The following is a 16,047-nucleotide window of genomic DNA, read 5'->3' on the forward strand; positions in this document are numbered from 1 at the left end:
TAAGGTCACACAGTAGCAGTTGTTTCTTGAGGTCACCTAGACCAGCTCCTGCAGCAGCCATCTGAGGATGAGTGTGCTTTTCACTCCTGGAGTAGGAGCAGGTCTTCGCTTTGGATCAGTCTGAGTGGTGTAGTGTCACTGTCAGGACTCTTGATGATGCCATCCATTTGGTATGTTCTACAATTTTAGCACTGCCAAATTTAAGTGCCTGATCTAAGCTCTGGTTATTGGAGAAACAGACATCTCTAGAGAAGAACTCATCCCACCCAATTTAGACACTAATTTTGGAATGAGTTGAGTTTCCTGATAAAAGTGTCTGCTTCCTTCCATGAGCTATGACATTCTTAGAGAAAATGCCAAAATCTAGATTGCCAAAATTAGGTGAGATGAACCCAATTTTCTTTCTCTTTTGTAATTCTCTTTCTTTCCTCCCTTGGAAGCTATGGAAGTCCATGGAGACATATTATTTTGCCATCTATTTTCCTCTATTTACATTTAGTAAGACTCATGGTCACTCGATTTCAAACCTTGGCATTCAATTTTGGTTTATGTTTATTAAAATAGCACAATGTCCAGCATCATCACTATCGCAGCTGAAGTAGGGACTACTTTAAAGGCTAGTAGTCATTAGTAATTGTGATATAGCTCTGTAAAATAATTCCCACTGAAGGAAGTCTTCTGAACAGGGTTCCAGCCACCATTTACAGAGCACTTTGGCAGCTGAAGAAGCAATAAAAATGATAGATAGAAGCAGCAGCACATATACAGTAGTTCAAATATGGTTATGGCCGCAGTGGTGTTATATCTTCCACAGCTTTAGGCAGACTTGTCAAAATGGCAAGAAATAAACAAAAAATAGACACCACAGAAAGCACATTTGTAGTGATGTATAGATTGAAATGCAAATTAACAAAACGATGGAAAGTGGGGTGTATAAGACAGTCTGTCAGCATAAACATTGTGCCCTATAAAGAAACTTGGAAGAGTCAGGGAGTCTCCAGGAGAAGTGAGACACTGGGAATTCATGGTGTGGCCAGAAAGCACTACTGGGAAAATCATAAAGAGCCTTCTGTTCTTGGTGTAGAGACATCAGGCAGAAGATCATCAGTCAGAAAACAATACTTAGGAGAAGGTTTGAATTCAACTGTTGATATCCTTTGGGATGAGATTACATAAAATTGCTCATAAACTTCATGGAGCCATCACTTGTTGCCAGTGGGACATACAATGCCAGCAGAGTGATCTCCACTCCCAAAGTAGGCAGGGGAGCTGCGCATGTTTGTATCAGGCAAGGAACTGAGTCCAGAAAGTTCCTAAACTTTCAGTTTCTGCCAATTCCATTGTGTAGGAAGGAAAATTGCTTGCTACCCTGTGAGGCTCCAATAAAGACAGAAAGGTTCTCTGAGACCTGTTCTTCTACTGATTGACAGAACTGATGTCACTGGGGACTGAGCAAGCCTATAGAGAAGAATTGGATCTGGAAAAATTTGCTAGTGTTTGATGTATTTTTCCCCAGGAGCAGCTGACTGAATTTTATTTTTTTTTAAATGAACAGATGAGAATAATTTTAATGTGCTGCATTGCTGTCATGGATGTGCATCTTTCAGTAATGTTGCACAATAATTTAGAGACATCATCAGTGTATAAAGGCCCCTGGTCAGCAAATTTTCTCATACCAGTATAATTAAACTATTATTGATGAGAAATTAATCCACAGGTGTGGTTAACTTGGTTACAACATTACTATCATAAACTCAGTATGTTAAGTTTAAAATTTTATCTCCTATGTACAACAACTCTTTATGGTTGCTGGAAGCAACCAGAATGTGGTATATATGAAGGAGAGACTTTTAAAAAGACTGGAGATGGAGTAGCAGGTGATATCAAATGATTAAGAGAAACTGTGGAAAGAAAAAGCAGGATTTTAATGAATTAAATAATACTGCATTACCCACTGCTTCTTTGTTAGTAAACTATTGTAAATGATTTTTACAACTCATATCTATTTAGCCTAATCACAGTGGCAAGACTTCAGAATGACTCCTTGAATAAGCATTGGCCAAATGGCAGTTCAGGAAGAGTTCAACTGTGTTTTACTCACCATCTGCCAGGTTTTCTCTAGATTATACATATTCTAGTATCTCAGTTCAGAAAGTAAAAGGGGGTAAATCCTGAGCTGGCATGAGAATTTTGTATGTTGTCAAGGGGTGACAGAAGTGCAACATTACATTTGGACCCTGGTTGGGAAGATGGGGGAGATGCAGGGGAGAGAATGGCGTTCTGCCACACAAATGTTTTAATACGATACTTGCGTGATAGCCTTATTTCCTTGAGGAAATTTGGAAACCCCTTATTTAGACCATCTGTGTGTTGAAAAATTAATAATAAAATAGAAGCATTCTATTTTGCATACGGTACCAATTAAGAGATGGGTCTCTGTCAATGTATGCAATAATTCCCTTTGTGGTAATTGACATTATGCGTGTGTATTGAGCAGAAGGCTGACCCTTGAATAATTTTCTGTTTTATGGAAGCTGGTGTGTGAAGCAGTCATTTATGTTTAATTATCTCAAGGTTTAACACACTGTGAAGTGCTTCATTTGCCCTGACATAAACCTTTCATAGCCTGGCCCCAGTTCTTAATGAAGGGATGCACTTTTGTAGACTGTAGCAGTGCCACATCCTGCATCACCTGGGAAGGCTCTTCTGTGCTGTCGGCAGCTTCCCACAGCCCCGGCTCTGGCCCTCTGGCCCTTCTCTCATCCAAAATAGACAGTCAGGTGCCTCCTGGATTTGAATTCCTTGACTGGTGCTCTTGCATAACCCTCGATACCCCCAGCTGAAACTATGCTCTTAAGTAATTTTCCAACTGTGCTGTGAAGTAAACATAATTTATTAAAGCAGTTTGCTGTTCAACTTGCTGTGGTGCAAGTCACTATAACTGTCGCTGAAATTCTCTCTCTGTGTATTGAGCATTTGGAAACTTGAGTAAAGAGTACTATTTTTTTATATTTAACATATATACAAATAAAACTGGACCCTCACGTCATCAGAAAATACATCTTTTAAGATGACGTGGAGGTCTGGCTTAGAGCCGAACACTGTGAGAATTAGGTTGCAGTATTGCCCTCAAGTGGCCTATTTTGATACTACTTCAAGTAATAGCCACAGATAACGTGAGGGAATGCAAACGCAGATAAAGAGAAAAATGCTTATAAAGAGCACAAAGGCTCAGGATTTTTTCTCTTTGTTTTATTTTTTAATTCCATATTATTTCCCTGCCACTTAGCAGGAGCAAATACAGAAGAAAATTATCATCAACTCTTAATCAATTAGATTGCAGGGTTATTTGGGAATAAAAATAAATTTTTAAAAATTGTTCATTAGTAAAAATTGTTCTTCTGTAAGAACTTAGCACACGAATTTCATTGTTCTTGCAAGTAGCCTCTGCAGAGAATCAAATGCTGTAATGCTCCTCTTCCTGGGCTACTGAGCATAACATAAATGCCATCTCTGTCTTCTGCCCTCATAGTGTCTAGAGCCCTATCATTTCTTTTTTTCACTGATATAAGAGCGAAAGTCTGTCTGAACTGGGGGAGATCAAAGACATGCTTAGTCTGACATTCTGTTTCTGTCAACAACCAGGCAAGAAAGCACCATGAAACTGTGTAACAGGACAGGCGTAAAGTGGTACTCGTCCCTAGGCGAACTATAGCTATTTCTGGTAACCTGAAAGGCTAGAAACACAAAACTGGAGGTGGAATATATCTCTTTATGTTTAATATGCTCCAGTGGACTTCCATGCCATGCAGTTCTCTACTAGAGTTTTTAATCTATTGATGCTTTTGGTCTTCCCAATGTCTTGTGACAATGAGACTCCACAGATTATTTATGTGTTGCTTAAGAAAGAATATTTGTTTGCTTTAAAACTTGAACCTGATTAATTAATTGCATATCCCTAATTCTTGTCCTAAGAGAAAGAATGAGTAATCTTTCCTTCTTTACCTACCATTGACATGCAGTGCACAAATAAAGTTTAAATTCTTCCTGGAGTTCTCTTCTGCTCTTCTCATTATGAACATCCTAGTGTAGCTAGTAAGAGGTCTAGACTGATTATTTTTTATAACATGTGGGTATGTCATAGTAAATCTTTACACCATTATCCAGGCCCTTACCTCTCTGCTTTTCTCCTGGCCCACAGATCCTCTTGCTCTGCCAGTTCAACCCAGGCAGCTCTGTAAGCATGTCCCTCTGTGGCTCCTAACTTTCACAGACCTACCTCCTGTTACCCTGATTCTTCTCACCTTTCCTTTTTTGCCTTCCAGCTTCTCTTAGTCAAGCTGATCCACTTTGCTTCTCACAGTGAACTGGGAAAAGCTGTTAGTAAATCACCTTTACTTTTCTGCTAAGAAGTCAATGCTAGTTTGGGAAACCATTCTTAGTTCAGTCTCAAAAGGCCTAATTTAGTGGCTGCTGAAGCTAGTGAGCAGTATTTTGTCTTTGGACTTGGTCTTAAGAGCAAGGATCTTTAGAGGAAGCATTCCTCAGATGGCCTTTTCTCCTCCATGTTAATAAGTTATAAAAGTGTTAAGAGACAAGAGGGTTTTTTGCCCTTAAGCATTAAATAACATCTCTTTTAAAAATCCTATGTAAAAAAAATAATATACATAAGTGGGAAATTTGCTGTAAAAAATAGCTGAATAATCATACGGTTTCCCCCTTCATCAAGTGCCATGTTAGACCTGCAGAGAAATGGCACATCATAACAATAAATCAGGATTGGAATAAACAGACCTACCTAAGGCTAGGACTATAAACTTATGATAAATTACTGCACTGTTTTCTCCATGATGTATTCCAGAACCACTGTTTTGATTATGGGTACATTTTTCTCCTGTCACATGTCTTACAAGTTTTTCTATCTACTTTGATCAGTGCAGAGGTCTGCCTGTGATAGCAGGCAATATAGGAAATAGTTTAATTGCAATATATGTTTTTTTCTGGCTTTCTATGTAGAATCAGTCTGTATTCTTGCAGATATCTTAGTTAAGTAGGTACCGCCATACATACAGTAAAAGACACTCTTGTTTGTGTGCAAAAGAGTGGTTTTGTATCCATGAATGACTACTCACACCCAGAACTATTTGGACTTGGTGAGGAAATGTTGCCAAATCTAGATCCAGTAAGAGGAATGAATATACAAAAATGAACTGAGAGTACGGAGCGTATACTGAAAGTTATCAGAGATTGACTGAATTGATTCAAGTGAAAACATCCTTAGCTGTTTTCAAGGAGAGGCAATTACCTTAAGTTTTATGAGACCCTGCAGATCCAACTGACCAGAAAGAGTGCAAGATCTCCAATGCATAGCAGAACAACCTGGAGAGAACACCCTTCATTACTTCAAAATGGGTGATTTCTTGAAACCAAAGGTCATGTTTTGGTTCCTCAGATGTAAACCTAGCTATCATATATGATCCTGATAACTTTGTCTGACATCTAGTTTTGGAGGCTGCAACTAAGAACAAGCAAGGTCCTTTCAAAATCTATTCATACAAATCCTGTAAAGTATGATGCACGAAATTCCAAAATGTAAACCTCAAAATTACACTCAATTACTCTGTAGCCCCAATGGCTTTTTATCTTCTATCTCCTTGCCTCTTGGGTAAGTTCAGAGCTCAGCTACACCTTCAAAGGTAAGATACTGTTGCAGGAAAAAATTTACAAGTTCACGTTGTTTAACTAAAACCAGGATAGAAGTGGCTAATTGATGATATGTAATTAACTGGCAACCAGTAATAATAATATTCACTATCAATTTAAATAACAGAACAGGTAAACCATGATACCAAACACTGCAAAAATGTTTCTCAACACTGCACATTTCTAAACATCCTTCTATAGATACCCTCTGAACTATAGTCACACCCACCCACCCACTCTTACCCAGACCCTATCTCACAGGCAGCATGGGTTACAAACACAGACCCATACTCCTGGGTGGCAGCTTCCCCTCCTGCACGCACCTCTGCTTGGAGAAGTGGGGGCTCCAGCTCTGCATGTGCCTGCTTCATGTGTACCCACATAGGACCCATACCCATACCCATCCTTACACCCTAATATTCCCTGCAGTCTAGGCAGAAGATGTGGTGCCAGCAGGCTGGCTTCTGGCAGTGCTTGACGAGGTTTTGACTGCTACTGTTTCCACGCCAAACTCTCTTCCCCTGCTGCAAATGTTCACACTGCTTTTATATTATTTCCCAAGCTGACTCCTTCCTTGTTTCAAAAGCCACTTTGTAATTACCTGGTTACTGTTTAACCTCGCTAATGGTTGTCTTCCTATTTATCATGATAAATCTGGGACAAATATCCTCCCAGACAGTTCTGTATATTCCTGGCACACAGGTTTTGTTGTCCAAGGGTGGGCTGTGTGAGAACTCCCATGGTATATTATAGAACCACAGAATGGTTTGGGTTAGAAGGGACCTGAAAGATCATCTGGCTCTAACCCCCCTGCCATGGGCAGGGGCACCTTCCACCAGACCAGGTTGCTCAAAGCCCCGTCCAACCTGGCCTTGAACCCTTCCAGGGAGGGGGCAGCCACAGCTTCTCTGGGCAACCTGTGCCAGTGTCTCACCTCCCTCACAGGAAAGAATTTCCTCCTTCTATCCAACCTAAGTCTACCCTCTGACAGTTTAAAACCATTATCCCCTTGTCCTATTGCTACATTCCCAGATGAAAAGTCCCTCCCCATCTTTCCTGTAGGCCCCCTTCAAGTACTGCAAGGCCTCTATAAAGTCTCCCCAGAGCCTTCTCTTCTTTAGGCTGAACAACCCCAACCCTCTCAACCTGTCCTCATAAAGGAGGTGCTCCAGACCCTTGATCATTTCATGGCCCTTCTCTGGACCTGCTCCAACAGGTCCTCCATGTCCTTCTTATGTTTGGGGCCCCAGAGCTGGACACAGCACTGCAGGTGGGGTCTCACAAGAGCAGAGTAGAGGGAGAGAATCTCCTCCCTCGACCTGTTAGCCACACTTCTCTTGATGCAGCCCAGGATACAGTTGGCTTTCTGGGCTGTGAGTGCATCTTGCTGGCTCATAATCAGTTTTTCATCCACTAATACCCCCAAGTCATTCTCTGCTGGGCTGCTCTTAATCCACTCCTCATCCAGCCTGTATTTGTGTTTAGGATTGCCTCAACCCATGTGCAGGAGCTTGCACTTGGCCTTGCTGAAAATCATGAGGTTTGCACAGGCCCACCTCTCAAGCCTGTCAAGATCCCTCTGGGTGGCATCCCTTCCCTCCAGCATGTTGACTGCACCACACAGCTTGGTGTCATTGGCAAACTTGCTGAGGGTGCACTCAATCCCACTGTCCAGAGTCACTGACAAAGATGTTAAACAGCGCTGGTCCCAATACCGACCCCTGAGGAACGCCACTCATCACTGCTCTCCAACTGGACATCGAGCCATTGACTGCAACTCTTTGAGTGTGACGATCCAGCCAATTCCTTATCCACTGAGCGGTCCATCCATCAAATCCATGTCTCTCCAATTTAGAGACAAGGGTGTCATGTGGGACAGCATCAAATGCTTTGCACATGTCCAGGTAGATGACATCAGTTTCTCTTCCCTTATCCACCAGTGCTATAACCCCATCATAGAAGGCAACCAAATTCATCAGTCACAATTTGCCCTTAGTGAAGCCATGCTGACTGTCACCAATCACCCTATTTTCTATGTGCCTTGGCATAGTTTCCAAGAGTATTTGCTCCATGATCTTGCTGGGCACAGAGTTGAGACTGACTAGCCTATAGTTCCCCACATCTTGCTTTTTTCCTTTTTTAAAAATGGGGGTTATTTTTCCCCTTTTCCAGTCAGTGGGAACTTCACCAGGCTGCCACAACTTCTCAAATATGATGGATAGTGGCTTAGTTAATTAATCTGCCATTTCCCTCAGGAGCTGCAGATGCATCTCATCATGGAATTGTGCACCTTTAGGTTCCTTAGATGTCTTGAACCTGATCTCCTACAGTGGGCAGTTCTTCATTCTCATAGTCCCTGCCTTTGCCTTCTGTGACTTGGGTGCTGTGGCTGGAGCACTTGCTGGTAAAGACTGAGGCAAAAAAGTTCTTGAGTACCTCAGTCTTCTCCATGTCCGATGTAACCAGGTCTCCTGTTTCCTTCCAGAGAGATCTCACGTTTTCCCTTACCTTCCTTTTATCACCAATGTACCTAGAGAAGCTTATTGCCATTGATGTCCCTGTCCAGGTTTAATTCTATAAGGGTTTTGGCTTTGGCTTTCCTAACCTGATCCGTGGCTCCTCAGAAAATTTATCTGAATTCCTCTCAGGCTATCTGTCTTTGCTTCCACCCTCTGTAGGCTTCCTTTTTGTGTCTGAGCTTGCCAAGGAGCTCCTTGTTCATCCATGAAGGTCTCCTGGTGTTTTTGCCTGACTTCTTCTTTGTCGGGATGCATCACTCCTGAGCTTGGAGGTGGTGATCCTGGAATATTAGCCAGCTTTCCTGGGCCCCTCTTCCCTATGTTATTCTATCAAGCAGATCCCTGAAGAGGCTGAAGTCTGCTCTCCTGAAGTCCAGGATAGTGAGCTTGCTCTGTGCCCTCCTCTAGTGCCCTAAGGATCTTGAATTCCACATTTTCATGGCCACTGCAACCAAGGCTGCCTTCGAGCTTCACATTCCCCACCAGCTCCTTCTTGTTGGTGAGAACAAGGTCCAGCATAGCACCTCTCTTTGTTGGCTCCTATATCACTTGGAGAGGGAAGTTATTGTCAATACATTCCAGGAAACTCCTGAATTACTTATGCCTTGCTGTGTTGTTTCTCCAAGAGATATCATGGTGGTTGAAGTCCCCCATGAGGACCAGGGCTTGTGAACATGAGGCTGCTCCTATCTGTCTATAGAGGGCTTCATCTACTAAGTCTTCCTGGTCAGGTGACCTGTGGCAGACCCCCACTATAACGTCACCTGTCCCTGCCCTCTCTTTAATCCTGACTCATAAGGTCTCAGTCAGGTCCTCATCCATCCCCAGGCACAACTCCAAGCACTCCATCTGGTCATTGACATAGAGGGTGACACCCACTCCTCTTCTCCCCTGCTTGCTTGTCTACCCTAAGGAGCCTGTATCCTTCCATTCCAACACTGCAGTCACTGGAGCCACCCCACCATGTCTCCATGATGCCAATGAGATCCCTGCAGACTCATGCACATCTCTAACTTCTCTTGTTTATTCCCTATACTATGTGCATTTTATAGCAGCATTTAAGTTGGGCCTGCATAAAGGTGACTTACTGGCTGGAGTGGCTGGAATTCCTCTGTGCTGCTCTTCAGGTGCTCTCCTGCTGACCTGTGATCCCTCTCCAGACTCTGTGCATCTATTGCTGGCCCTGGCATCAAACTGGTAGGAGTGGGATGGATTGAGGTTCCACTCTCCCGGCAACTTTGGTTTATCTCCTACCTGTCTTCAGTGTCTCAGAGATTCCCTGTACAATCACTGGAAGAACAGAGCAGTTTTAGATTGCAATTCATGTCTCTGTTTTCAGGCATCTACCTTAGGATGGCATAAATCATGCTCTTCAAGTGTCTGTGTTCTGCACTGATGTATAAAAGGAATCTAGACATTTAGCTTGTGCATAGACATAAGCCATGTAGTCTTGTAGGGTGGGATTCCTTTACAGATTTTGACAACTGAGTAAATTGTCTTCACATGACATGTGCCTCTGAATGCATATTACAATCAGTAGAAAGCTAATCAATGCAGTCATTGAAGGTAGGTGTTTTAATTTTGTATTTATTGCCATTCCTAAGGTTAGTTAAGGAAAATCTTTCTTGTTTGTCTCATCAGAAGGCAAGACTGTGCTAGGACTAAGCTAGAAGCAATTTCAGAAAGATCAGTACAGTTTGTTTTTATACTCTTTCTCAGGGCAATCCTCAGCTGATCATTCAGCTACCTGCCCTAGGCTGCCCCAGCACCTCTCCTAAGGAATTCATTTGCAGAAAAATTGCCAGAGGAAAATCCTCTCAAGGGAACTACTACAGTCAACATAACATCTAGCCCAGCGGGTGCCCCACTCTCCACTGTCCTTGAGTCTCCATGACTGTGCATGAAGCTTGCAAGTTGAAATTCCTTTGTCAACTAAATTGCATTTTTTCCGGTGTGTCAGGCCTTTAACTGATGGTTCAGTGTATTTTTGAGGAGCCAAATGGATCCATGTCATTGAGATCATAAACATTATTTTAATGACTGCAGATTTTAAAAAGTGGATGTCAAAGTGGGTAGGGAAAAACATTGTAAAATTAGTATTGATTTAGCCAAATTTATTTTTTCCCCCAGTGGCCTGTCCTAAAGCAAAAGGAGTTATCAGTGAGCAAAAGGTCAAAGAGTCAAAACTAATTTTAAGAATATTTCTAGTTCATTCTGCCTTGACAGAAAATGTGCGCTTGATCCATGTAATTTGACTGCATTTACACACTTCTGTAAGGCATTACATAAATATGTGGAACATACCTCCAACTGTATGCATCCAGCATGTGGATGAATATCCTCAGGCTCCTGAGAAGTCTTGCAATTCTGTATACAATAGTGTCATTGTACAAAATATAAGTCCATATCTGTGTTAAGTTTTACAACCTACTAAAATTTAATCCCTATTCCTCTACTTAAAAATTTGATAGCCAGAGATCAGCTTTCTCCCAGACTAAATTCCTGTGATTGCCACCAGTTTTTCCCATTCTGTCCTCTTTTTACTATTCAGTGCTGCTTTTAATCATGCTCAATCAATAACGAGAGTGAATCTTGCTGGGCAGGTAGTCTGTTTCCTCTGAAGGTGAGAGAACCAGCATCAGTGATGATCATCTGAAGAACCTTCAACTCAGGGACTTCAGTATTTTGCAGGTGAATACAGATATTTATATATCTTTGTTAAGCACACTCAGAAGAACCTGAGGTTGCTGCAGACTTTCACACCTTATCACCCCTAAATCCATACAGTTTACATTCTCCCTATCAGTTGCTGAGAAACCTGTTGAATCCACAGGAGTCAAACTTAACCTGAACTTTTTTAAATAGGATTTGTTTCCTTGATTGGAATTTAACGTGAAGTATTTGTCTCTTGTCTATGTTGGTCCTGAACTAGCCTGACTAAATACTTATTTTCAGTCACTGACCTAAAATAAACATTGTCCTAAAACCTGGTATCCCTAATGAGAACCTGTTGAGCAATGTTTCTTTTCTAGACTGGCTAAGGAGGTCTGTAACTAAAAAGCAGTTCCTTGGAGAGGCCAGTTTTATTTTAATGATTCTTGTGTTGTAAACAGTTGGCTGTTATAGCCAACAGCACACTCTGAGCACAAAGAGGGCAAATCATCCTGTCTTTCAGCAGTTTTTACTAGAAATATATGCACTGTGTATCCTTTGTGTTGAGATGCTTAGGAATTAATTTACAGTGAGGAGCAAATGAGCTAATGGGGCTTTTTCTGTCCCTCTTGCCCTTCCTTCCAGTAATCCCCATCTCTCCTTATAAAATTCTGCAACTCCTTTTCTTCCCTGTGCAGAAAAATAACACAGCTTCTCACTTAGCCCCCCAATACCCACAGAAGATTTAGGAAATAGAGACGTGCAAGCCAGAGTAGCAGGAATGTGAGTGATGTACAGGATCTGGCAGAGATGCTGGAAATAGTTGTCAAAGTCAGCTGAAGAACCACCACGTAGTCCTACCTTGGTGAGATGAGTCTTAATTTTAAATTTTTTATTTCACATGAACAGTTTAATTAACTGGTTTTGGACTGAATAAGAGACTGAAATGGGACACTATCACTCAGAGATGAATCTAAATCAGAACTGATTTGAAAAATATTCAGCTTCTTATTCTTAATCTTTGTACTACTCTGTGGAAGAAACACAGCTTTGGTGACCATAGACTTTAGGAAACACAGACTCCCTCTCAGCCTGTTGTGACAATGAAATGGAGTGTGATCTGAGAATCTGCATAATCTCTTTCTAAATAGCAGTTCCAGGGCTCTTTTTCCTTAGAGAGTCATGGAATTGCAGTACACATGGAAAACTTTCTACAGCATAAAAATACGGTGTGATGTAATTCAAGATTTCAACACGATGCGCATATCCAAAGGTCAGAGTTGAGGCTACATGTGCAACCTTTACTTTGCAATTTCCTGGCAGTCAGAGGTTTAATTTTTGTATCTTTAGTCATATATACTGTTGTCATTTTTTTCCTACTGGCATTTCAAATAGCTTTATCAGAAAGAGGAGAAAACATCCCAGGCACTGCAAACCTTCAGCCCAGATCTGTGCATGGGGGACATTTATTTTAGTCAGTAAAGCTTGGGAAGGCAACTACTTGTTAGAATAAAACCAGAGGTGATAAGAACAGGAAGACAGGCAGACCAAACAGCAAAAGAGGATTGATGTTATCTGTGTAGTCAAGTATTTCCCCTGGCTGGCTATAGGCAATGATACAGTATATTTTTGAAAAGAAAAGTGGAAAGTGCTTATTCCATTTAACTGCAATATGCTGCCTGAAGAAACTGAAAGCCATTCATCTGTGCCAATGCAGACCGGCGTGCTTGGCAGTATTCGTGCTCACAAGCGGAGGCTCTATCACTGTCTAGAAAATTCTGTGGCCTAGAGTACACAGAAGTATGTTGTAAGAACTGATGTCAGCACAGTGATTAATTCATAACACATCACCAGTAACTAGCAGTGTACCCCAGGGATCCCTACTAGGTCCATTCCTGTTCAACGTCTTTGTTAAATGTCTGGATGATGGGATAGAGTGTACCCACTAATGACACAGAACTAGGAGTGGTTGATACACCAGAGGGTTGTGCTGCCATCCAGAGGGACCTCAGCAGACTGGAGAAATGGGCTGACAGGAACATCATGAAGTTCAACAAGGGGAAGTGCAAAGTCCTGTACCTGGGAAGAAACAATCCCAGGCACCAGTACATGCTGGGGGGCAGCCAGCTGGAAAGCAGCTTTTCAGAAAAGGACCTAGGAGTCCTGGTGGACACCAAGTTGACCACCAGCCAGGAGTCTGCCCCTGTAGCACACCTGGAGTACTGTGTCCAGTTCTGGGCTCTCCAGTGCAAGAAGGATAAAGAGAGAGTCCAGTGAAGGGCCACTAAAATGACTAGGACTGAAGCATTTCTTATATGAGGAAAGGCTGAGAGGGCTGGGACTGTTTAGCCTGGAGAAGCTTCTCAGGGTCTCAGGGGGATCTCATCAATGTGTGTGAATACCTGAAGGGAGGCTGTAAAGAAGACAAAGCCAAGCTCTTTTCAGTGGTGTCCAGTGACAGGGCAAGAGGCAATAAGCACAAACAGAAACACAGCAGGCTCCTTCTGAACATCAGAAAATACAATTTTTCTTTTTTTTTTTTTTTTTTTTTTTTTACTTTGAGGTTTACTGAGCGCTGGCACAAGTTACTCAGGAAGGTTGTGGAGTCTTTATCCATGGAGGTATTCAAAAGCTATCTGGACACATTCCTGGACAAATGGCTGTAGATGACCCTGCTTGAGCAGGGGGGTTAAACAAGATCCTCCAGAGTTCCCTTCCAACCTCAACTGTTCTGTGATCATGCTTTAAAGCCAAAATAACACATTAAACCCCAGTGGGGTTGTCTACAGAAGCCTGCATGCTTCCATCATGTTACCCAATGGGACATGTATAAATGAGTGATAATGGAAAATATATAATGGCATTTCTAAGTCAATTTAGAAGAGAAATTACTGGAAATAATCAGATTTTTTTTCTTTTCTGCATATAAATACAATACATGGTCTATGTGTACTTTTTGTGCTTTATCTCTGAAGATAGTACTTTTTTACTATATGAATGTATCTGTTTGGTAATACAATATTACTAAATTATCTAATAGTTTTACCTACTTCAGACATTAATTGTGTTTGTGCCATTTGATAACTCTAATAGAAATGTGATTCAAAGGCAGCCCCTTTCTTAGCACAGAGGACTGATGCAACAAAACATGGCTGTGTCCCACTCTTCACTGGGGCTCTGCGCCCCTCCAGTTTTTTCCCTGAATCTCTATCTGAAGTGATGAGATGAGTGAATCTGCATGAGTGATGAGAGTGTTGTGCAGTGTGAATATGACACTGGGAGGATTCATGAGTCTAAAAACCTCAGAGTGTGCAAGAGTTCAGTCAAAACACAGGCTGCAGTGGCTGATCATTTTTTTCAACATCTTTCTTCTATATTCTATTTAAAGCTTGTTAACCTGGCATAAGGATTTGTAGTCAAATGGGATAGCCCTTGACACAGTATGTTAACAAGAGAAAAGGCTTTTACTTTGAGTTTGTTATTACGTATTGCTGAAAAAAATGTTTGTGGTTTTCATTGCCTAGAATCAGTTGACAGCAAAAAGTTTTATGAAAGTAAGCTTAGACTGTGAGCAATATTTTTAAAACCATTAATACAAAGTTTGTTTCTCATATACTTATTTGTAAACAGAAAGTCATTCTCTAGTAGCATGCTGCGTGGCGCTAGCTGTTCATGCCACTTTACCGTGCAAATGAATGAGGATTGAAGTTGACATTCTAAGGCAATTTTCACTCATACCAGCCTTTTAATTTATGATCTTAAGTACTGACTTACTGTAAGTGCTCAAAAATATATGTAATATCTTTCACAGCTGCAAAGGTTTTTTGAGATATTCTTCAAGAGCAGTTCTCCCCAACAAGCCTTCAACAACATGAAGGAAGCTATAAGCAAGCTTCTGCTTATAACTGAAGTCTTCAGTGAATCATCTGCCTCAGGACCAAATTCTTTCAATCAGTAAGTGTCTTGCAGTGGTCATTGCTATGCTTTTGTCAAGATAGCTCCCTAGAACAGAAAAAAAAAAAGGTAGAGGATACACACCTCCTAAAATTAAAAAATCCTCTCTATTTCATACTTCCCTATAAAGTGAGGACATGCTGCATTTAGGGAATAAAACTCTTCAATACTCACAGTGTTTCTAGTTTGTGAAAAGGTTATAATGAATACTTAGGACCAGATGCTATGTCCTGATGAAGTGTTTCAGGCAGAACAAATGAACAGAAATCGCTCAGAATTGGGCTAGTTCTAACATATATAAAGCTGTATTTCCCTTCAGTGAGCCTTCTGTCATATGTCAAATATTTAATGTTAGAGTAGCCCAGATGGTTCAGGGCTGGCTGAGGCAGGCAATCTGAAAAAGATACACTGCACAATACTTTATGACATGTACCTTATGAAATATACCTAGGCAGCAACAGTCACATTTCTGTGAGTGTTAAATCATTGTAATTGCTTCTATTAGAGTGTTGCAGTTCTTACACATAAATCAACCTTTATTATGTAATATTTGTATAAATAAAAATTAATATTTGTTCTATATATGTTATGTCACATCGCTGACATTTTTATGATAAATGCTAAATAAGTTACTATTTACTACGTTTGTATGTTTTATAAAGCTATTTGAGAACCCAGGTGTTTTAGTAACAGTAATATAAAGCTCATTATTTGACTTATACAAGTTGGGAATAAAGCTTACATTGTGAGTGGAGAGGGTACTGAAGAGGGGATGAGTGTAACAGGGTTGGAACTATTTTTGACAGTGGTCCAAACTCTAACATTTGTTACCAATGGGATGGCTATCTCTTGTTTATGTAACCCAAGACTTGCTTAGAGCTCTTGGCACATGCCTTCAAACATCCCAACTCTTAAGCCAACTCTTTGGCTTCAGTGAGCTCAGAGACTTTCACCATCTATTGCCCTCTAAATATCTTCAAAGCTTTTGCAGAACCTAATTCTCATCAAAAGACATTTCCTCCTCCAGTGTAGTTCACCTACCTCATTGCTTTAAAAGTCAACCATATTAACACACTTTACTATAGCACTGTTTTCATCATCTCACAATCAGACTCCATCTCTGTTTAGTGTTGCTGGGTCTTCTAAATTTTATTTAGTTTGTATGACATGCAGTCTCTTGACCTAGGCGTGTATGTCTTTGTGTGTGTTCTCTGGACCT

At 41.1% G+C, this 16,047-nt stretch overlaps 1 protein-coding gene across 1 annotated transcript in view; it reads left to right on the top strand.

The window, feature by feature from the left end:
• CPED1 (cadherin like and PC-esterase domain containing 1) overlaps positions 1-16,047 on the top strand; it is a 153,846-nt gene that overhangs the window by 51,765 nt on the left and 86,034 nt on the right. Inside the window, exon 8 of the mRNA XM_033011526.2 lies at positions 14,686-14,828. Coding sequence (XP_032867417.2) covers positions 14,686-14,828 — 143 coding nt within the window. The remainder of the gene's footprint in view (positions 1-14,685; positions 14,829-16,047) is intronic.

This window comes from Tyto alba, unplaced genomic scaffold, assembly GCF_018691265.1.
Source record: "Tyto alba isolate M040663 unplaced genomic scaffold, T.alba_DEE_v4.0 Super-Scaffold_2, whole genome shotgun sequence".
NCBI lineage: Eukaryota > Metazoa > Chordata > Aves > Strigiformes > Tytonidae > Tyto > Tyto alba.